Below are 23606 nucleotides of genomic sequence, written 5' to 3' on the forward strand. Positions count from 1 at the left end.
CCATATTGTTAAAGCACCCGGCAGCCTTTGGTTCTTAACAGGCCCGCCATCAAAGTGAGTTACACATTTATTTCCATCACAGAGTGCTCAGTAGAGTGCTTGGTGGGGGGTTGGGGTGCTGTGTCTTTTTCTTCCAGATCTATATACTTTCTGTTTTTCCAAGTTAGTTCTTACTCGAGTTTTTCTTCCTTTCCTATTTCATCCGTTTTTCTAGCCCTCCTTCCTGGGGCTTTCTCCCAGCTGGTTTACCTTTTTTTTTTTTTTTTTTAAGTATTCTTATAAGATGAATTTTTCGAACACTGTGGCTGCCACTCCAGCGCTGAAACACTCACACACCCACCGTTTCAGTGATTTCTTGTGGCACAGCAAACCACCCCAAGACCCAGGGACATCTGGGTGTCCTGTTCCTACAGGTGGAAGCGAGGGGTAGTGCCTCCCCTCCAGAAATGCTGTGTGGGTTGCCCTTCCACATATCATTCTTGATTCTTCGGGTCAGGACTTCAAGTAGAACTCATCTCTGCTCCAGGCTGTGTCAGCTGGGCCTGCTTGGCTGGTGCTGGAGGGTCCCAAGTGGGCCTGCTCACACATCTGGAGTCCTGGGCCTGGCTGTCTGCTGGGGCGCCTTGGTCTCGTCGTGGCCATTCTTTGTTCAAATATTCTTATTCAGGAGTTTAGCCTCTGCCTCCTGGCTGGTTTCCAAGAGGGTGAAAATGGAAACTCCAAAGGCTTCTTAAGACCTAGGTGTGAAGTCCTGCAGTGCCAGCCCCCGATTCTATGGGCCAAAGGGAGTCACAGGGCCAGGACCCATTTACCAGGTTGAGGACACAGATTTCACCCTAAACGCAGGAATAGCAAAGTCACCTTGGAAGAGGCTAGGCAGCGTAGAAGAGGTTGTTGCAATGACCATCTTCAGACACAATCTATTCAACATAAAATGTTGAAGATTTTATTATTATCATTTTTATTTACTTCCGATTAAAAAAAAAGATTTTATGTATTTATTTGACAGAGTGAGACACAGAGAAAGAGGGAACACAAGCAGGAGAAGAGGGAGAGGGAGAAGCAGGCTTCCCACCGAGCAGGGAGCGTGATGAGGGGCTCTATCCCTGGACCCCGGGATCATGACCTGAGCCGAAAGCGGCCGCTTAATGACTGAACCACCCAGGTGCCCTACTGTTCTTTTTTTAATTAAGCTGTACACCCCATCTGGGGCTTGAACTCACAATCGCAAGATCAAGAGTTGCACGCTCCACCAACTGAGCCAGGCACCCCTGTGAGTTAAAAAACAATTTTTTTTTAATTTTAATGAGCTTAAAAACCACAGTAATTAATTTAATGAAAATTATAAATAATATTCGCTGGTCAGAGAGGATGTTCTTCCTAACCTGTGTGACACTTTCACTTTCTGAATCAGCCCTTGCTTGCCTCTCCTCTCTACTTTATGTCATAGTAGACCAAGAAATTGTTAAGTTCAGGGTATGGAGAAGTCCTCGCCTATCATCACCCTTTGGCAACATTTCACTACAGGGCTCGAGCCTCTCAGCCTCCGTCTGGAGCCTGCAGCTCTCCAGAGACCTACCCTCCGTTCTCTTATCTCTTGTTTACTCTTCCTAAGGGATTGCAGCTGCTCCTCTGGCTTCAGCGGCCACCTATACCCTGATTCCTCCCAGATTCTAATCTCTGGCCCAGATCTTTCTCTCCTGGGCTCCAGACCTAAAATTTCAACTGCCTCCTGGGCATCTCGATTTGGATGTCCCACAGATCATCTTATCTTTATATGTCCCAAGTCAGATTTGGCATTTTATTCCTCTCTACCAAAACCTAGCTCCCTGTGGCCTGTTCATTGGGCAACAAGGTTCTGTTTCATCCAGTGAATCAAGCCAGAACCTGGCAATCCTCCTCCATATCTCCCTTTTTCTCAGGCCCCCTTCCAGTGAATTGCCAAATCCTTGTTTCCTGTGATTTCCATTCTGTTCTTTCCCCGCCTGCCACCGTTTTCCTCATTTAGGCCAGTATTGTCTTTGTTGCCTGCATTATTGTAAAAGCTTCTCACTGGTGTTAGACCTCCACCCCTCTGGTCTGTGCTCCACACTGAGCCAAACTGGGCTTTCTGTACCATCACTCCTTGCCAAAATATGTCAGTAGGTCCCCATTGTCCTCAGGATAAAAGTTCTACTTCCACATTCCTTAGCATGTCATGCAGAGGTCCTTTCTGTTTGGGGCTGCTTCCCTTAACACCCTAAGCTCCGCATCCTACCTCTCAAATCTGTGATCCAGACGGTTCCAAGCATCCTGAATCCCCAATGAACTCTCTAGTCTCTACCTCTAACCCTCCTCTGTTCTCTCTTAGGGATCAGCTGAGGGAAGCCTTCCCTCATCCCTTCCTTGGCCTTCCTAGGACACTCTATGCACACCCCTTTCCTAGCATTTACCACACTCTAGAGTCATGGTGGCTTCATATATTTACTTCTCCTGTTATTCTGGAAGCTCCTTCCACATACTTATATTGCTTTTCCTCAGTGTTCAGCTAGTGCCCGGCATATGGTGGGACAATGGGTGAATGGTGATGATACCCATGGACTTTAAGGAGCAATGAGAAGATGCTGTCAGTTACACTATGGGTAACTCAGCTGAGGGCTCTTTACATGTCAGCCCCAAGGCCACTTCCTTCATTATTCTGATGGAAGGAGAAACCAGCACCAGCAGCAGGCAGGGTCAGCGGCTATCTAAGGTATTGCTTACCACTGCCCACAACGTTTTTTTAATCTTGCCCACAGTGACAGTTTTCCATGTATGGTCCTTCAGTGACGCAAGCTAGGGGTAAGGTATGGAAGGATCTGTACTTCTGCTCTAGGTGTTTGTCCACATTCTGTCTGTAACTCCTTTGGGTCTTCAGAGACAACCTACAATTTTATTTCCTCCATTAAAGAAATCTCGATGCCTCATATAGAACACACAGTGGGCCAGAAAGATTGCGACATGGCCACCACCTGAAGGAGCTCAGATCTGGGTGTAGTAGAAGTAAAATACTTCTTGCAATAAGATGTGGTATGTGCTCCCTGCCCAGCCTGGAGTGTGGACAGAGTGCTGTGGGAAGAGAGAGGACAGTGGATTCAAGGAAGGCTTCAACAAGGTAGCAGTAGAGCTACCAAAGGAAACCAAAGGAGCCTTTCAAAGTTAAGATATATATTTCTTCCAAGACACCAGGGCTCCTGTTACACTTTAAAGAAAATCTGTATTTCACACTGTGGCCTATAATTTCCTCAGTAATCTGGCTCCTCCTGCCTCACTCTCCAACCCTGCCCTCCCCCATCTCCCACTTCCCCTAGCACCCTCCAAACTTCTAGCCACACTGCATCACAGAGCAAACTCCTTCCTGGTAGGACCCTGTGATAGCTGTTCCCTCTACTCAGGCACATTGTCCCTGAATCTGCCTCTCCTCTCAGTAGGTTTTCAGTCCCTTCCTCAAAACAAGATTCTCTTATCTCCTAAATCAAACCGTAGTCATAATCACAATCATTGCGATTCTATGTGTCGTAGTAAACTTCACCTTCATAAGTGATTTTATAATATATATAGAGAGACAGACAGACAGACAGACTTGTCTTTGTCTTCCCGTCTAGGCTTTTTGAGAGCAGGGACCTGGACTTTTTTGTTCCTTCCAGTTGTCTGGGTACCTAGAACACATAGTAGGTGTTCAGTAAATACTTGCTGAATGGACTGGATAAATGAGCAACACAGTATTTACCAAATGAGGACATGGCTTAGAGATGTGGAATTGTACCATATATTTGAGGAACAGCAAGCCATTTGCTATGGCTTTGGGCAGGGGTATGTCGGGGTGGGAGAGGATGTTGGAAGGGTGGGGAGACCATACAGCTCTGAATGGAACAGCCTCTTATCTCCTAGGCAACAGGAGCCACAGATCCTTTTTTTAAGTAGGGAGTATCATGATTGGATCGTGACTTTCAAAACACCACTCTAATGGCTGTATGGAGAGTTTGAGCACTAAAAATCAGCTGGGGTGGAGTTGGAGTTTGGGTGGGGAGATTGCATATTATTTAATCCAAGGGAGAGTTGATATTGAGTGACCTAGAGTAATAATCGAAGGACAGAAATGAAAAGTGAGGAAAAAGGTATTTTAGAGGCAAAACTGTTGGGATCTGAGGACCAACCAGATCCAGGACTTTGAAGGAGAAGGTGAAGGCCAGATGGGAGATGATGAATCCGTACAGGAAGGAGCAGAAATGATTTTAGTTTGGTAATGTTGAGTCTGAGGTGCCTGAGGAACATCTTTCTCTGAATCTCTAGGAATTGTGCCACCACCACACTGTTCCTCCTACCCCTTTTCTCTTTTCTTTCCGTTTTGAATCACTCCCACAAGCCATGAATGCTCCCTGCTTCTCAGCGTGCTGGGACATCATGCCAGCAGGCCCCACATTCCTGAAGAAGGGACTGGGTCCAGACCTGGCTGGCTGTGGCCACCCGAGGGGGCGGCTCCCTCACAGGAAGGAAGGCTGGCCTGTGGAGGGGGTGGCTCCCTGACAGGAAGGAAGGCTGGCCTGCTGGTTGGGCAGAGGGGGGAACGTCCACTGCTGCAGCAGGTGCCCAGGGCCAGCTGCTCCAACCCCTCAGGCTCACATCAACAGGATGGGACAGCCCAGGCGGAAGGAAGCCTACAGGAAGGGACACCCCTGCAGACAGAGTGGGGGCATGGGGTGGAGGGGAGACAGGAAGAGCTGCCTGGGCTGCTGAGCTGGCGCCCCTCCAGCTGATTCAGGAGAGGCAGTGACAGGAGGCCATTCAATCCCCAGCCCTGGTCAGCTGTATTATTACTAGTGTTGTTGGCTATCCTGGGCCTTAGGTAAACCAGAAGGAAACAGTGGAAGACGTTCATGGATTTGCCAGTTTCTAAAATAATTCCCTTCCTACGCTCATTCTGTGGTTATTGGGAAAGAAAGGTCACTTGCGTTAGCCTTTCAGTTAATGCGGAGAGATGAGACGACTTGAGGAGGGGCAGTGATTTGTGCCACGTGTTCAGCCTGTCCAAAGGAGATAAAATCTCCAGTTTGCTTTCAGCCCGGTTATCACTGCCCTGCTCTCCCAACAACAGCTGCTGTGAACGGGCACGCAACGGCCAAAAGAGGGCAAACTCGGAATGAAAACAGTCACGGGCTCCAAATCTAAGGCCCTGGCTCTCCTCCGACCCACCCAGGGGGTCGGAGGTGGGGTTGTGGGGCAGAAGGGGGTGAGTGGCGCCTTAGAGGGGACGGTGTGTGTTTGACCGGGCGGGCATTCCCGCAGCAACCCCAACCCCAGGCGCGCTTGGGCGGGGGGCGGGCGCCGGGCGACCCTAGGAAACCTTTCCCCACGAGCAGTTTCCAGGCAGGCACTTCCCGAGGTCTTGGCCCGGGGTGGGGATGGGGTCTACCTTTGAAACAGCCGGTAGACTGCAATTTAAAGTTTACATCGAGCTCAAAACTCGATTCCGCAGCCGAGCGTCCGCGCCACAGAAGGAAAAGAACTCGAGCCTATAGCCCCTCATCACCCCATTGGTCCAGTTCTCAAGGCTTCCTGCAGTCCCCACACCGTTCTCTCGGCGGCCTGGAGGAAGGATGGGCGGGGAGGGCAAGGGCGGGCACTGTTGCCTGCAACGCAGAAGGGGAGGGCGAGTCCGCTCCCGTGGCCGGGGCGTGGGCGGGGGGGTGCCCACAGAAGCAGGTGTCGGCTCAATGAGAGGGCTCCCCTCCCTGCCCTCCCCGCCTCCGTGCTCCCCACAGCTCAGCAAGGCAAAAACCCAGTAAATGCTCGAGAAATGCAGCTCAGTCGGTCAGCGGGCTCTGCTTTCTTGCCAGACGCCTAAAAGGACGGCGCTTCCAAAAGCAAATCTCTTGGCTCGGGCGCCTTGGCTAGCAGCCGCCGCCTCCCCCGCCCGGCTGCCCGGCGTCCCGCCCACCGTGCGGCTGGAAGAGATGGGGCCCCGAGGAGAGGGGACGGGGCGGAGCGGGCATCCCTCCCCACCTCCCACGTGGGGCCGGCCCTCCGCAGGGCCTGGGCGCGCCGCCGCCGCGCCTCCGGGCTAGGCCCCCGCTCGCGGCACCGCCCCCTAGGCCGGAGCGGAGGACGGCAGGGGAGGGTGGGCGAGGGTTGGGGGGTGTCACTGAGTCAGGTGGCGTTGGGAGTTCCCTCGGGCAGGGCCGAGGGAACACGCTGCCGGGGATTGTGTACACGCTCCACTGACACAAGCTTCACGCTGCCGGGCAGCCGCTGATCACGCGTGGCCCCGGGAGCTCATTGGCCGACGCCTCACACACCTTTGTCGCTGATTGGCCGGCCGCAGGCTCCGCCCCCACCCCCGCCCGCGGCGCGGGGCAAGCGGAGAGGCTACCTGAATGGGGAGGGGGCAGACGGCGCGGAGCGCGGCGGCGGCGGGAGCGGCGTCGAGTGTCTCCCGGCGTCCGTCTGTGGCCAAGCAGCAGAGCAGCCAGTCAGCTCGCGGCCGGCGGCCAGGCAGCCAACCATGCTCAACTTCGGCGCTTCTCTCCAGCAGGCTGCGGTAAGTCACCTGGGGATGCCCCAGTCCTTCCTTCCTCGCTGCGTCTGAGGGGCCAGCCGGGGCACTAGCCCCGAGCCCTTGACATCAGCGGCGCCTGCTGCAGCGGAGTCCTGGGGGAGGAAGGGGCTTTCTGCCTGCACACTGGGCATTGGTGAGGGCGTGTGTGTCACGGAGTGGGTCAGGACAGGCGGATTGGGATCTTCAGCCGAAGGGACCGGGCTCTTACTCAAGGTGTCATGAGGGGAAGGGGTAGCTCCGCTGGGAGACTTGGGGCAGATGAGGGGGAGGATAACTGGAAGGGTGCGAGGAGGGGGCTGCTGCCCTGGCAGCGAGGACAGGGGTAGGTGTGGAAGGGGAGGGGGGTGACAAGGGGGCTACCCTGCACCTGGCACCCGGGAGAGATGCCGCCGTCTAGATCAGGAATGCGACCCAGGGCGGGAGGGGGCTGCTTACTGGCATTTGAGGGGCGGGGTGTCCACAGGAGAGGAGAGGGGGCTGCCCCTCTTGGGGGTCTGAGCCGAGGCTTGTGGTACTGGGGCTGCTCAGCAGACAGCCGGGGGCTGGGGGAGGGGGCGCCCGGCGTGGGGGTGGAGGAGTGGCACGTGGGCCCCGGACCACCCGGGGGGACGAGGAGGTGCGCCCCCAGACGTCGGCAGGGGACTCCCCATCCCCCGCGGGAGCAAGTGGCCGCCTTCTGAGGACCCCCTGGGAGGGGGGGTAGGGAGATGCCTTGGGGGTGGGAGGGTGGAAAGCGGGAGCCAGCAGCGGGGCGGGGGATGTGGGCGGGGGGAGCCGGGGCCGCGAGACGCGGGGGCCGCGTGTCGAGGCGGGAGCCGCGGGCCGTGGGGCCGCGCGTCTGGAGCCGGAGCCTGTGGGGGCTGCACGTCTGGGAACCCGTGGATACTCGGCGGGCCGAGATGAAGCTGCCGGAAACCGCGGGGAGGGGGCGCAGCGTCTGCGTGAAAGACGGGGTGGTCTGAGGTCCCGCGGGCGGCGTGGGCGGGAAGCGCCGAGGGCTCGGCCGGATCCCCGGGGGCTGCGGCCGGGAGGAGGGCGGGGGCCGGGTTTCCGCGGGGACCCGACTCCTCCTCCCGCAGCTGAGGCGGAGGCCGGGGGATGGGCCGGGAGCGGGTGCGCCCAGGGAGCTTCTCGTCCCGGAGTGACCCAGCCCCGGCCTCCGCCAGGGGCGGCAACGAGGCCCAGCCCCGCTGTCGGTTCCTAAGGGAACGGCGGCTCTCCGGGAACGGGGAGGGGCGGGCGCTCCCGGAGCCTGCGCCCGCGGCCCCGCCCCTCCCCGCGGGCTCGGGCGCGCACTGCCGGGCGGTTGGCGGCGGTGCCCGCGGCCCCTCCCCCGGGCCGGCGCGAGGGCGGGGGCCCGCGGGCTCAGGAAGTAGGTGAAAGGTGACGGCGCGGCAATTCCCAGTTCACGTTTCCTGCGCGGCCGGGAGCAGCGGCTGATCACGCTTTGTTCACATGCCTCGCCCCCTCCTCCCCCGCGCCCCCCGCCCTTCACGGTCCAGCCAATCCGGGCCCGAGCCGCCGGGCAGGCTGGCCAATGGCGGGGGCAGGGGCGCGGGGACGTGCGAGCGGCGAGGAATGTTCCCAGTGACTCACCCGCGAGCCTCATTGAGGTTAGGGCGGCCCCATCCGTCTGTCTCCGCCAGCGAGGATCTCCCCCGCCGTCCGCCCCCGCCCCTCGTCTGCCTCCCCCGCCCCTGCTTCCACCCGTTCTTCCCTTTCCTGCCTCGCGCCCCACTCCCTTTCCTCCCCTCCCCGCTTCTCTTCCTGCCCTTCCAAGCTCACACTCCCCTTCCCTGCTTGCCTGTCTTTTCGTTTTTTTTTTTTTCTTTGCATTGGCGTCTTCGGGCTTTTACACATACAAGCGCTGTCCGTTGCAGCTTACATAAAGGGGCGCGCGATTATGCAATAGCCTTACTAGTGAAATTTCAAGAGCTGTGGCTCCCTTTCTGAGGATTTCAACACGAAGGGTGTATGCATTTTTTTTTTAAACAAACATTGAGAATAATACCTTGCAGCGTAAAGAATGCTTTTCGGTATTTTTACACGATCTCTAGTTAGACCAAAAGAATGGGATCACATTAATGGATGATGGGAGGTGGTGGGTGGTACCATTTTTTTTTTTTTTTAAAGAGCAGTTCAAGGAACTTTAATAATATCTGAAGCATTAAACACTTGATAGAGGGAGCAATACAAATAAATGCCAAGCATGTGCTGTCATTCTTGTCATCAGTTATTTTAAAAATTAAAATACATTTGATTGGACTATTGAAGACTCATTACAGTCAGTTTTTTGCATTTTCTGGGTAGAAGATTAAATTTTATGATTGGCCATTTTTTAGTAGTATTCCATTAGCTGGTCATAGTTGTGCATAGCAAACCATTGTGTGAAAAGGAACACAAACATGAAGAACGAAGTTTCAATAAGGCTTTGGGATTTTCCCACATATTTCAATGTATCTCTCTTTACCGGAGATAATCAAGCTATGAAAGATTTCAAGTAACCTAATGCAGTAATTTTAAAGAGACGCTGAGGATTTCTATGCTGTTGACTTTATTCTAAAGTGGAAAGTGACTTTCCGAAGGTCAGATTCATATCATCAGGACAGAGGTCTGTGCACTACACTTAAGCCTTTTTAAGAAAGTTGTGAGGTCCCCCCCCCCCCCCCCACCCGTTAGGAACTGGTATCTCGAAAGTCCTCATGCCACACCTGTAGTATTTAAAAAAGAACTTTTGTGGAGCCTTCCTTTAGTTATTTTGTCTGATCCCAGTTGCAAAGGCTACTCTGGGAAGAATATAAAATTTCTAAATCAGGTTCTTTTTGTTGTTGTTGTTTTGGATCATATATGCATTGCTATCTTAAGCCTTGGTCTCCTTAAGGGCAGTGATGTGCTCCTTTCTCCATTGCAAGGATATCAATGTTCAACCCTAAGTGCAAAAGAATGAAAATGAAGATTTTATTTTTACCATTACCATTAGTTGGGGTGAGAGAAAATTCTTTCAGAAACTTGGAAAGTTGTGTAAATTGTAAAGGAAAAAGTTTGCATGTTGCTCTTTGTGTTACTTGGAGGACAAGAAAATGCTTATAATCATTTGATCTTTTTTTTTTCTTCAGGAGGAAAGGATGGAAATTATTTCTGAGAGATCAAAAGAGACTCTGTATTCATGGAACAAAACTACAGAAAAGAGTGATTTTGAAGCTGTAGAAGCACTTATGTCAATGAGCTGCAGTTGGAAGTCTGATTTTAAGAAATACATTGAAAACAGACCTGTTACTCCAGTATCCGATATGTCTGAGGAAGAGAATCTACTCCCGGGTACACCTGATTTTCATACGATCCCAGCATTTGTAAGTATTACTGTTTTTAAGATGAGAATGCAGGTGACGGATTTTTTTTTATCATTTACACAATGAACTTAATTTTTCATGCCCATTGCCTGTGTATTTTTCTTTTCTAGTGTTTGACTCCACCTTACAGTCCTTCTGACTTTGAACCCTCTCAAGTGTCAAATTTGATGGCATCAGCGCCATCTACTGGACACTTCAAATCATTCTCAGATGCTGCCAAGCCTCACATTGCTGCATCTTTCAAAGATGAAGATAAGAGCCCAGTACCTGCCCCCAAACTGCCCAAGGCTCAGGCCACGAGTGTGATTCGTCACACAGCTGATGCCCAGCTGTGTAACCACCGATCTTGCCCAGTGAAAGCAGCCAGCGTTCTCAACTATCAGGACAATTCTTTTCGAAGAAGAACCCACGTAACTGTTGAGGCTGCAAGAAAAAACATCCCCTGTGCAGCTGTGTCACCGAACAGATCCAAGTGTGAAAGAAACACAGCGGCAGACATTGATGAGAAAGCAAGTCCTGCACTTTATGACTTTTCTGTGCCTTCCTCAGAAACTGTCATCTGTAGACCTCAGCCAGCCCCTGTGTCCCCACAACAGAAGTCGGTGTTGGTCTCTCCACCTGCAATATCGACAGGGGGAGTGCCACCTATGCCAGTCATCTGTCAGATGGTTCCCCTCCCTGCCAACAACCCTGTTGTGACAACAGTCGTTCCTAGCACTCCACCCAGTCAGCCACCAGCTGTCTGCCCACCTGTTGTGTTCATGGGCACTCAGGTGCCCAAAGGCGCTGTCATGTTTGTCGTACCCCAGCCCGTTGTTCAGAACCCAAAGCCTCCAGTGGTGAGCCCAAATGGCACCAGACTCTCCCCTATTGCCCCTGCTCCGGGGTTTTCCCCTTCCGCAGCAAAAGTCACTCCTCAGATTGACTCCTCCAGGATAAGAAGTCACATCTGCAGCCACCCAGGATGTGGCAAGACGTACTTTAAGAGCTCTCATCTGAAGGCCCACATGAGAACACACACAGGTACCAACCACTTCTTACTTGTGTCTTAGAAAGTTAGATGTGTATTTTTAGGCCATGATCACAAATATGAACCAAGTATGTTAAAGAAGAGCTCGATTTATTAGCCAGTTCAGTGGCTGATATTACCACTACAAGTTCCTACAAAAGATTTCCTCCAAGTGTTTTTGTCTTAATTTCTCAAATGATTCTTAAGTGTCTGAGTAGTTTAGTAAAGTATCTCTAAAGCCTTCGTACCATAGTTGAAGTCAGAAAACCTTTTTATTTTTGGCTTTTTATAAAGGGAAGTTTCCTATGAATGTGACAGAGTGAAAGTTGAAAATAGAGCAGTACACATGTTCACTTAACAGTTGATTCATTTAGTAGCTTTTATTTTGAAAAGATTCTCTTTAGATGTTTAACATGTATATCTTTAGATGTAATTAGATATGTCGTTTCCAATGATTTGATGAATACATGTAATGATGATCTGAATTTCTTTGTCTCAGGAGAAAAGCCTTTTAGCTGTAGCTGGAAAGGCTGTGAAAGGAGGTTTGCCCGTTCTGATGAACTGTCCAGACACCGGCGAACCCACACAGGCGAAAAGAAATTTGCTTGTCCCATGTGTGACCGGCGGTTCATGAGGAGTGACCATTTGACCAAGCATGCCCGGCGCCATCTGTCAGCCAAGAAGCTACCAAACTGGCAGATGGAAGTGAGCAAGTTAAATGACATTGCCTTACCTCCAACCCCTGCCCCCACACAGTGACCGCTCAGAAGGTGAGAAGCAGAAGTAACTTTGGTCACAGCCAGAACCAGTGGTGATGTAAAAACGCTTCCACTGCAAGTCTGTGGCCCTCCAGTGTGGGCCGAGAGCAGAAGCCCTACAGCCTGAGGAGAAGGCTCGGCCTGGGTTAGAGGACAAGAAGTGCTGCAGCCACAAGCAGGTCACAGAGTGGCAGGATTCATTTCTTATCACATAAGAGAGAGGAGAAAGCTTTTATTCCTTTAAATATTTTTTGAAGGTTTCAGATGAGGTCAACACAGGTAGCACAGATTTTGAATTTGTGTGCACAATTTATTACTTCATTTTCACCATTTATACTTGAGACCAACTTTTCAATGTGATTCTTCTAAAGCACTGGTTTCAAGAGTACAGAGACTGGAAATAAACATTGCGGTACAGAGACGGAGATGGAAAATTGATTTGTATTATTATGAATATTGGCATCTTTTCCTAGTTACCTTGTTTACTATTTCTAGTCTTTCCAGTCAACTTCGTGGATGTAGTTGTTAAATATATCTAGAACTAGCATTTTTATACTTGCTAACATTTGGAATTAAGCAGCTGTATATTGCTGAAGAGGGCCCAACGAATTGGACTCCTCAATAATTTAATTGCTTTGAGGTATAGCTACAATTTTTTTGTGTGTTTTTGTTTTGAAAGTTTAACAGATGACTGTATCTAAGCATTTTATTATGCTTTGAACTTTTAGTTTGCCTGCAGTTTCTTGTGTAGATTTGAAAATTGTATACCAATGTGTTTTTCTGTAGACTCTAAGATACATTGCACTTTGTTTAGAAAAAAATTTTGAAGATAAAAATATATTGTAAAAAAGGGATACCAAGAATTTTAGAGAACTCCTTGAAAAAGATGGCTTATGTCATCAGTAAAGTACCCTTATATTATGAGGATGTAATGTGTGCTTTATTGAATTAGAAAGTTAGTGACCACTATTCACATGGACAGATGTCCTGTTAATTTATAGGAGTTTTTCATTGGGGGGGCTGGGGGGAGGTGGAACTGGGTCAATAAAGTTGGTTAAAACATTCACTTTTGTTAACAGTATTTCTGTTACATTCTGTTGTATAGTGGATGATATACACAGTGGTAAAACAAAAGTAAATTGTTTAAAATATATAGTGAAAAATGGCACTATATTCCCATTTAACATTTTCTCTTGGATGTTAATTTCTGACATCAAAACTTGGACACTTGGAAAACAAGAATTTTCTTTTAATAAAAACTTGTGATTTACAATTTGCACAACATTTCTTTTGTTGGACTTTATATCTTGTTTACAATAAAGAATTTCCTTTGGTATATTTACTTGGTTGGTTGCATTTGTTGAAAACCATTCTCAGTCTAACCATGACAGCGATCACTTATGGTACTATCCAAAAGACTTAGTGTCTGAATTTCTCTAGGAGCTTCAATCAAATTTAGAACTGCAGGAGTATATCCTTAACATGCATCCATTTATAGAGAGTATACAGAGTGAGGCCTGGGATCGACATATTCATTGAGATAATTTGCAAGCCTGCCCAGCTAAAGAACCAATACATTTTAATTTCTATTTTATTTTATTTTTTTTAAGATTTTTTTTGACAGACAGTGAGAGAGAGAACACAAGCAGGGGGAGTGGGAGAGGGAGAAGCAGGCTTCCTGATGCAGGGCTCGATCCCAGGACCCCGGGATCATGACCTGAGCCAAAGGCAGAAGCCGAACCACCGAGCCACCCAGGCGCCCCTTAAACCAACACATTTTTTTTTAAAGATTTTATTTATTTATTTGACAGAGATCACAAGCAGGCAGAGAGAGGAGAAAGCAGGCTTCCCGCGGAGCAGAGAGCCCGATGTGGGGCTCGATCCCAGGACCCTGGGAATGTGTGGGGAAATGTGTGGGAAACCAACACATTTTAATCTTCAAACATTCTTCGACATTTTGGTGATTTGGGATTGAAATATATCTTTAGCTCTCAGCAGAACCTTAAGTAGCATTAAGTTAAAGGGCATACCACAGTGAATAATTACAAGCAATGAGACCGCTGCAGCAAATGAAAAGGAGCCTGACCTGTTAAATTGAGCATAAATTACTCATGCCTAGAAGTTAGATTAGCTCGGGTCCTTAAGTGAAACCTTAAATGCAATAAACATACTGGTCTTCAAGCTGTGTGAAAGGTAATACACCTGCGGAGAGAAACACTTGCTAGTGACTTGTCAGTGGGACTAGGAGCTGTAAATGCTACTTGGTGTATTGAGGATAGTTCTGGAGATTTTAGTTGGCTCTGAAACCTTGTCATGAGAGAATGTCTTGCGCAGTGTCCAGCTTAACCGTCGACCTGAAGCCTGGCGCACTGTTGAACCCATGGGAAGGAGCAGTGTAATGTATTCACTTGGCACCAGTCACAAGGCAAGCATCTCGGGTTATCCATGCACCTGTTGCCATTTATTCCTTGGAAACTTAACACCACCCGAGTTCAACACAGCTTGCTGGGGAGGGGCCTTGCTGTTCTTTGGTTTCTACACTGGGAACCTGGACCATCCTGACTCAGTTCCTCATGATGGCAGGTCTTCAGAAGTTGGGAGTACAGGAAGGTAGCTGACCTAGTACCCACCGCCTTGGAATGACGTGGGCAGAGGAAATGCGCCACCCATTGCCGTGCTCCTATCCTAGTTGGCATCCAAGTCTTTACCTTAGAAATTCCGTAAATCACATTATTTTAACCGAGTAATATATTTTTATATTTGAGTTGAATGTTCATGCCGGCTCTCATCTTGATGAAAAAATTGTCCCCAAACAAGAACATTTGGAGCATATAATGATAATGTATTTGTGTAGCTTTAGCACTAGTTTTGGTGGTTTCTTGTCTGACATACGAGTTGGACCGTATGAAATTGCTGATAGGCAAGCTGTTTTAACAGTTCATTCTTTTTAGATAATTTTAGATTTAGGGTTGCAAAAGTAGGGTTCCCATTTACCTTTCATCCAGCTTTTCCTTGTAACATCTTACATAGTCCCAGAACATTTGTCAAAACAAAGAAATTAATCTTGGTACAATACTATTAAACTAAACTATAGACCTTGTTTGGGTTTCACTAGTTTTTCTACCTATGTCTTTTTTTTCTGTTAGAGGACCTAATCCAGGATGTCAAACATTTACTTGTCGTATAGAGTTTTCTCCAGTCTATAGTTGTTCTGTCTTCTCTTATCTCTCTTGAATAGTACTTGTCGGTTATTTTATAGAATGACCCTCAGTTTGGGTTTATGTGATGTTTTCTCGTGACTAGATTGAAATGATGTGTTAATTTGGAAAAATACCTGAGTGATGTCCTCATAGCATCATATCAAGAAATACATGAAATCTGTATTTCTGGTGATGCTAACCTTGATCACTTAGCTAAGTGATGTCCAAAATTTTCCACTGTAACCTGTTTTTCTCTTTATAATTACTAGCTATTTGGAGAGAGGTATTTTAAGATGAATAACCTGTTTCCACATACACCTTCGCCTACTCAGTATGCTTATATGGAGCTTGCTTATGGCAGTTATTACCGTGATAGACTAATAGCAATTTCTTATTTCCTTCATTCTTTACTAACTGGAATTCTGGGGGAAAGACTTGTTGCTTTTCCCCCATTTATTTATGTATTCAGTTATTTATGTCACTATGGAATTAGGGATATTTATGTCATTCTTTGAGTTATAACATAATGCTTATTTTTGTGACACAATTGTTCCAGGTTTAGCCCTTGTTCTTCCACTATTCAACTGTTTTTGATTGACAAAGATGGACATTTCATAGAGGTTCAACCTACCATGTCTCAATGCAATGAGAGCTGGTGTTAGTAATTTGACTTTTTGAAAGTTTCTCTATCCACATTGCCACCACTCGTCTAATCCACCCTCTCTCACTTAAACAACCTCAGCTATCCCAAACTAGTCTCATCTTGTCTCCCACCATCCAGCCTCCTTGCCAGTCTTTCAAAAATGCAAACCTGACTATGTCACTTCCCCATTTAAGACATTTCAAAATCATCCCGGTGCTCTTAGGATCAAGTCTAGGTCTCTTAACATGGTCTAGAATGGTCCCATCTAACAGCAATATAATGTAAGCCACATATGTAATTTGTGGTATTTTCTAGTAGCCACATCAGAAAAAAAAAAATTAAAGGGCTTTTTAAAAAAAAAGATTTTATTTATTTATTTATTTGACACACAGAGAAAGAGAGAGAGAGATCACAAGTAGGCAGAGGGGCAGGAAGAGAGAGAGGGGGAAGCAGGCTCCCCGCTGAGCAGAAAGCCCGATGCAGAGCTCGATCCCAGGACTCTCAGATCATGACCTGAGCCAAAGGCAGAGGCTTAACCAACTGAACCACCCAGGCGCCCCAGAAAATTTTAAAAATTAATTTTAATATTTTTATTTGACCCCATATATCCAAAGTATTATCATTTCAACATATAATCAATATAAAATTATTAATGAGATATTTTATCTTTCTTTGCACTAATCTTCAAAATCCAATATCTATTACATGTGCACAGCACATTCGGTTGGAAGTAACCCCATTTCAAGGACTCAGTAGCTGTAGGTAGTTAGCGGCTGCTGAAGGCACGGAGCTGAGCTAGGAGACCCCACACTGCTACCAACCTCCCACCACTTTCCACCTTATTCAACACACCATGTCCAAGCTCTGAGCCTTCACATATGCTATTTCTTCTTCTGGAAATATTTCCCTGCCCTTTCACTTTGACATTTCTGCTCTAATAATTACACTTTGCCAAAACTGCTTAATGTCTTTTTCTCCTTGACTGTAAAACTCCACAAAGACAAGGAGCCTGTAAGTCTTGCTCACTGCTCTATCACTAGCCTCTAACACAGTGCCTGACACACAGCAGGGGCTTCCTAAATTTTGTCAAACTGAAAATGGAACTGAGGGGAGGTCTGTGCAACTTTAGGGAGTGAGAACAATTAAGGAGTTGTTAAATGACATGCAGGGTACAGACAAAGGCGATGAAAAGCTGAAGACTGCCTTTTTCTTCTTCCCATCAACCTCTGCTAGTGCTGGAGGGACCACTCGCTACACCTTCCAAGCTCTCAAAGAGTTGCATGGAATTTAGGTTTTTGTCATTGTATTTTTAACTGGGCAGGGAAGATGGACGAACGCAAGGTTCACCTCTCTGTGAGTCTAATTCTTCAGCCTGGAATGGCTCAGCTCTCATCCCAGCCTTTCTCTTTGGAGGATACTCAGAATGAGGCAAGGTCATGAATGGGGACATTCACTGAGACAACTGGAGAGTTGGCAAAACCTTGGAGTCAAGAGAAATCTTTTGGGAAATGAAATCAAGGGACATCTTAAGGGAAGACTTTTTTCTAGATGATTTTGTGTGTGTGCGCACGTGTGTGTGTGTGTGAATCCCATTCTGGCATTTTTCTGACCAGCTTAAAAACAGTTTGGGAAAAGGCTTAGAGTTAGTTCTCAAATGGAAATGCCTCTAACTTTCTACACAGGTAGCTGTGCCCTAGAGAAGGGGTAGGGGGAGAGCACTGATCAAATTATAAGACCTGGTGTATTAGGGTTCTCCAGAGAAAGAGAACCAATAAGATTTATATAAACAGATTGATGATAAGGAATTGTTTCATGTGGTTAGAGAGGCTGACAAGTCCCAAGATCTGCGTGGGCAAGCTGGAGACCCAGGAGAGCCGCTTGTACAGTTGCAGTCCAAATGGAGGTAGTCTCAAGACTCAGGAAGAGCTGATGTTTCAGTCTGAGTCTGAAGGCAGGAAAAAACTGCCTTCAAGGCCCAACTCCAAAGACAGTCAGATAGCAAGTAACCCTCTTTACTCGGTCTTTTTTGTTGTCGTCAGGCCTTCAGCTGATTGGAGAAGGCTCACCCACATTAGGGAGGGCAATCTGCTTTACTCAGGCCATGATTCAAATATTAATCTCATACAGAAACACCCTCGCAGACACAACCAGAATAATGTTTGATCAAATATCTGGAAACTCTGTGGCCCCATCAAGATGACACACAAAATTAACCATCACACCAGAATTCTAGTTCTGGTTATACTTACAACTAGTTTTCCTTGGGAAAGTTGTTTGGTCATTTTGGGTCTCAGCATCCACTTTTAAGAGCAGGGCCGAACACACCCATCTTATTCAGCTCACAGAGCTACTGGCAAGTTCAAACAAGGTTATGGATACAAAAGTTCTTGGTTCAAAATACATTTTGCACTGGCTGGCGCTGTACGACCCCTGCATCCGGGAACGTAAGTATGGCAGTAGCCGTATGAGAATTCCCATGTAGGATAGGAAAAGGGAGGCCACTCAAAGCTGGGAAGATTAGAGAATTTTAATAGCCAGGGTTTTTATACTTCCACCTATGTATCTAATTATCTGGGTGATACATTTAGAACAACTGTCATTACAATGAGGCCAGTCAAATGGGAAGGGAAGCATGAAGAATTAAGGGCATAGCATTTGCTGAGCATAGCTAAAGCATGGACACTTGCCGTTTGATTATAAAGTACAAATCTATACAGAATTACCAGAGAAGCATCCAGTCTATGAACTATGTTGTAACCAGTCTATGATTTTATGGAATCTGTCCATTCATGGAGTTTCCTTTATTGTTGTTGTTATTCTTCTTCTTCTTCTTCTTTTTTTTAAGAGTTATTTATTTATTTATTTGACAGAGAGAGAGATCACAAGTATGCAGAGAGGCAGGCAGGGTGGGAGTTGGGGAGCAGGCTCCCTGCTGAGCAGAGAACCAGATGCGGGGCTCGATCCCAGGACCCTAAGATCATGACCTGAGCCAAAGGCAGAGGCTTAACCCACTGAGCAACCCAAATGCCCTTCCTTTGTTCTTGTAATGACCCCTGCTTTTGTGAATTCTCCAAGTCTGAGCTTAGTTAATTCATAAGAAAGTGCCCAATATTGGATGCTGTATAAAATGGTTGAAAATGTTTTAAGGACCTATAGGAGTTGGAACTCCAGGGTCAGCATGAGTGATAAAAACATCTTTCTTCCCAGCAAATTATCAGGCCACACCTTTGCCAGGTTTTCCTAGATAATATGATCTCCTCCTATTAACGGACATGTTCCAAAGAAGCATAATTTTCTCATCTTTGGCTTATTGCTCCAATGGAAGGAATAAAACCAAATGGGGTGATGGTAAATGAGGTATATTGTTTAAAGTTCCCCCTGCCAGCTGACATTGTAATCTTCACAGAAACTCAGACATTCTTGGCTTTCTTCCCCGTGGATGCCAACAATCCCAGTTTGACCTTGATTGACCAGTGTGGCAGTGGGATGCTAAAAGGTAGAAATATCCCCCAAATATGGAAAGGTGGTGATATCTGATCTTTCTTTGACTTTCTTGGGATAATTTAATTTTAATTCTCAGTTTAGCCACTGGTCAGTGGAGGCACAGTCTAGGTTTGGAAAACTCCGTATGAAATTCTGGGAAGAAAGAGGGAAGATGGGGTGTCTCGTTGGCTCAGTTGGTTAGGCATCTGTATTCAGCTCAGGTCATGATCCCAGGGTTCTAGGATGGACTCCCACATTGGGCTTCCAGCTCAGTGGGGAATCTGTTTCTCCCTCTCCCTGCTGTTCCCCCTACTTGTGCCCTCTCTCTCTCTCTGACAAATAAATAAACATTTAAAAAAAGAAAGAAAAAGAGAGAAGTTAAGAATAATCCAAAGTGATGAAAAGATGATCACCGTAGGCCTTGATAGATTAGATTAGATTCTCTGATTAGAATATCTGAACCTTGAATATCAGTTTAAAAAGGTACCCTTTCATTTTTCACAGTCTCACTGAAAAGATAAATATAAGCATTGAGTGTTTATTACCACTAGACAAAGTAAAACAGTGTGTCTCTGTAACAGGAAACTTGTCCTAGGGCCATGGACCCCACGTGCTGTTACCAGTCCTGTACTTTCCGTAATTATGAGCTCAGCAATTTAATTTCATGGCTCTGTTTCATTAGCTATAAAATGGGGATTCTAATGCTTCGTGGACCTGCTTCCCAAGAGAGAATTAGGTCTGAAAACTCTAAAAATAAGCAAACAAATGCTAAGAGAGCTACCCCCAGGACAGGGTGGGGGGTGGGGGGTACTGCACTGTTACAACTCAGATCAATCCTGAAGACAGAAAAGGCTCCAAAGTTTCTAATGTCAGTTAGAAATTGTGATGGTATGGTCCCTCTTAGGTGGGTTGGTCGAACTCCAAACGTTCACAGTTGGAGGCTAGAAGTCTGAGATCGAGGTCTCAGTGGGGCTGGTTTCTTCTGTGGCCTCTCTCCTTAACTTGAAGATGGCAGTCTTCTTGTATCTCTGCATGGTCTTCCTTCTCTATCTGCCTGTGTCCTAATCTCCTCTTCCTTTAAGGACACTGGTCATAATGGACTAGAGCCCCTTCCAATTACCTCGTTTTACCTTATTAATTCTTTAAAGACCCCATTTCCAAGTACCATCACGTATGAATTTTGAGATGACACGGGACGCCTGGGTGGCTCAGTTGGTTAAGCGGCTGCCTTTGGCTCAGGTCATGATCCCAGCGTCCTGAGATCGAGTCCCACATCAGGCTCCGTGCTCGGCGGGGAGCCTGCTTCTCTCTCTGTCTCTGCCTGCCACTTTGTCCGCCTGTGCTCGCTCTCGTTCTCTCTCTCTCTGACAAATAAATAAATAAGATCCTTTTTTAAAAAAATAAAAAATAAATGAATTTTGAGATGACACAACGCCGTCCATTATATTGGTCAACCCATGTCAGTTGTATCGCTCCATCTTAATACACGGAGAGCAGTGTTTTCTAAACTGGTTTTAAGTTCCTATTTCCAGTGTCTGGGAAATCTCCTATGTATCCTCAACCCCTTACCCCAAGTCACACAGTGACATCAGGCCCAATGCCGTGTGGCATTCTTAGCCATCAGGGAGACATATTTTTCTGTGGTGCATTTGGGTATTTCTTAATCCTAGAATAATCTTTATCCTCAACAAAGTTTTCCTTCATTACATACTTATAAACATTACTTGTAATTTGACAATCCCTTCTTCTTTCTTAATTATATCAAAAGATAAACTTGTTTTGCCGCAGATATAAATCAGTTTCAGAATTCTCTACCTAATCCCAACAATATCATGAATGGAAGAGGCATCATGATGGTCTTTTGATATTCATGTTTGCATTTGCTCAATTTTATTTTTTTCTAAGAGATTACATATTCTCTTCCCAAATTTAAATGTAGTTCAACCAGGAAAATTCAGTCAAGACTAGAGTCAGCCTTGCCGGTTGGAGATATAAGCTAACCCTGTTGCCTTCCAACACCACTTAGCACATCCATTTTATTCTTTGTCAGTGTGGTTCTAGTAACAGCAATCTTTAAACAGAAAGGGACTGCGGGGTGGGGCGTGCCTGGGTGGCTCAGTCAGTTCAGCTCCGGTCATGATCTCAGGGTTCTGAGAATGAGTCCCACACCCGGCTCTGCACTCAGAGCAGAATCTGCTTGTCCCTCTTCCTCTGCTCCCCACTCCCTTCTCTGTGGAATAGATAAATAAAATCCTCAAAAAAGAAATAAGAAAGAAAGGGAGCCTGGGTCCCCATCCCTGTAAAGGTCATAATAGTGAGTTCGTCAAATATTTCAGACACTCTGCTTTTCGGACTCGTGCTAGCATTGCACTTGTCCCCGGTGGCTGGCCGGCGTCCTGCAGTCAGCTCTGGCCAGTTCAGTTCTGTGAACAGAAATGCCCTGTGTCACTTTTTTTTTTTTTTTTAAGATTTATTTATTTGACAGATAGAGATTACAAGTAGGCAGAGAGGCAGGCAGAGAGAGAGAGAGGAGGAAGCAGGCTCCCAGCCAAGCAGAGAGCCCGATGCGGGGCTCGATCCCAGGACCCTGGGATCATGACCTGAGCTGAAGGCAGAGGCTTTAACCCGCTGAGCCACCCAGGCGCCCCCCTGTGTCACTTCTTGACCAGAGTATGTAACTCCCCATGTTAGGCCCCCCCAGAGCTGTCTTTCTCTCCGTTATGGAGACCAGCCAAATTCCAGCTAGTCAACCTTAGCTCTGGAATGTGTATGGCAAGGAGTGAGAACTACACCTTTGTAGTTTTGAGACTTTGTGATTTGAGGTGGATTATTAGTTGCCAAGGGATAACCTTGACTTATAAATGTATGTATACTGACAAAGTCCTTTTGTCCCATTGAGGCTGCCTTGCTCTAAGTGAATTTATTTACCTCCCTCCCAGGATCATTTCACCATATCATGAGGTATTAAGGGGGTATGCCTGTAAAGGAAAAAAAGACCCGTTACACTTACCCCCATGACACTGGGTTCCTTCTATTTGTGTAAATAAATGGGGCCACGTTCCAGTTCATGGATCCTGAACAGGAAAGACCTTCCACAAGGTGTTCGGTCACGTCTAGCTAGTCCGTCTAGAGAGGACAGCAAGCTGCCTTAGCCCTCCCCCATCATACCACCAGCACCCTATTTGAGCTGGTGGAAGTGAAACAAAGGTTCCAAACCACTGTTTAAATAGTGCGATGATACCATCCTAGATAACGCACAAGGCATCTTGGAATTAAGGCTTTCATTTTGAGGTTCCCAAGCATTTAATGGGGTCAGTCTACTCCTTTCATCTGAAGCATCTTGTGTCTAAGGAGGAAGGCTGGAGGGTAGAATCCTGGGGCAGTGCGGGGGGGGGGGGGGGGGGTGGAAGCTAATAGTGAAGGGTGAGCAAGGCTCTCCAGCATTTTGCGCTCAGCGGCTCTAAGGACCAGAGAGAACGAGCATGGGTGGAGAGCTGCCACGTGGTGCCACTTTTTGATGGGGAGGATATTACAAATGCTAGACGGGTAAAAGGCTGATCTCGTTCCCTCAATATTTTAAGAAGGCAGAGTATCATGATGGCCCAAAGCGTGAGGTGTGGATGGTCATTGACTTGCAAATCCTAGCTCCACCATTTAGGGACTCTGTGACTTAGGGCAAGTTTGGATTAAGTATGAAGATGGAATGAATTAGCAGCTATAAGGCAGGAAGGATGCCTGGGACCCAATGAGCAGAACCTTGCAGTGTTGATGAGAAATACGGCATTCTACATTTCCAGTGCCCCTGAAGCAAGGATCCTGCCTGGGGCGAGACTCGCCTATTCGAGATCTCCGCCTTCAGGGGGTAAAAGAGGGCAGGGAAGGGGGGCAGGATTTTGACGGAGGGCTTTATAGGGAGGACTTTACTGGCAGGCAGTTTTCACAGGACACGTGTGCTCTGTAGTCATAAATGTTCAGGTTAGGCCCAAGTCCCGGCTTGTCCCCTCCTTTGAGCGGAAGCTGGAGCTACAGGCCAGCTTCCTGTCCCCAGGCCTGTTGCTTGGGGGAAGAGGTGTTTAACCTTTTTTTTCTGAATCGGAATGCTTTAGGGATTATTTAGGTTTGTGTTCAGGCTTTCTTTGGCAGCTGGGAAGTAAAGACTTTTCAGCAGAAGTAAGTGTGCTTGTGCGCAAACCACCCTGTGTCTCTGGGCCCGTGTGCCGGCAGCTTGGGTGGCCTCGGCACTAGTCGCCGCAGGACAGACTCGGCTGGAGCCAGGCCCTGAGCCTGGCCTGGTTGCTCTGTCCTGCAGCGGCTGACTCCACCCTGCCCCTGCCCAGTGGCCATGTCTGGGATGGGGAAAACAGGGAGAGGGATGACTTCAGGTTGGGCGGGTCCTGGAAGGTTTGGCCAAGCCCCGGGGCTCAGGCCGGCGGGAAGATCAGAGCGAGTGTTAAGGCCCTGGTCCCACCCTCCCGTGTTCGGAAAGTTGAAAACCTTGTGATCTGGGATTCAAACCATGGTTTTCTCACTTACCTAATCTTGGACATACCGTTCAACTTCTCTGAGCCACATTTTTGTCACATGTCAAA

General features: G+C 47.5%; 1 protein-coding gene across 1 annotated transcript; it reads left to right on the forward strand.

The window, feature by feature from the left end:
• Nucleotides 1–6156: 6156 nt before the first annotated feature.
• On the forward strand, nucleotides 6157–13029 carry KLF10 (Kruppel like factor 10). Its single transcript, XM_045978819.1, has 4 exons — nucleotides 6157–6556; nucleotides 9691–9924; nucleotides 10035–10947; nucleotides 11433–13029. The coding sequence occupies exons 1-4, from the start codon at nucleotides 6521–6523 to the stop codon at nucleotides 11690–11692; spliced, it is 1443 nt and encodes a 480-aa protein (XP_045834775.1). The 5' UTR covers nucleotides 6157–6520; the 3' UTR covers nucleotides 11693–13029.
• Nucleotides 13030–23606: the final 10577 nt, after the last annotated feature.

This window comes from Meles meles, chromosome 1, assembly GCF_922984935.1.
Source record: "Meles meles chromosome 1, mMelMel3.1 paternal haplotype, whole genome shotgun sequence".
NCBI lineage: Eukaryota > Metazoa > Chordata > Mammalia > Carnivora > Mustelidae > Meles > Meles meles.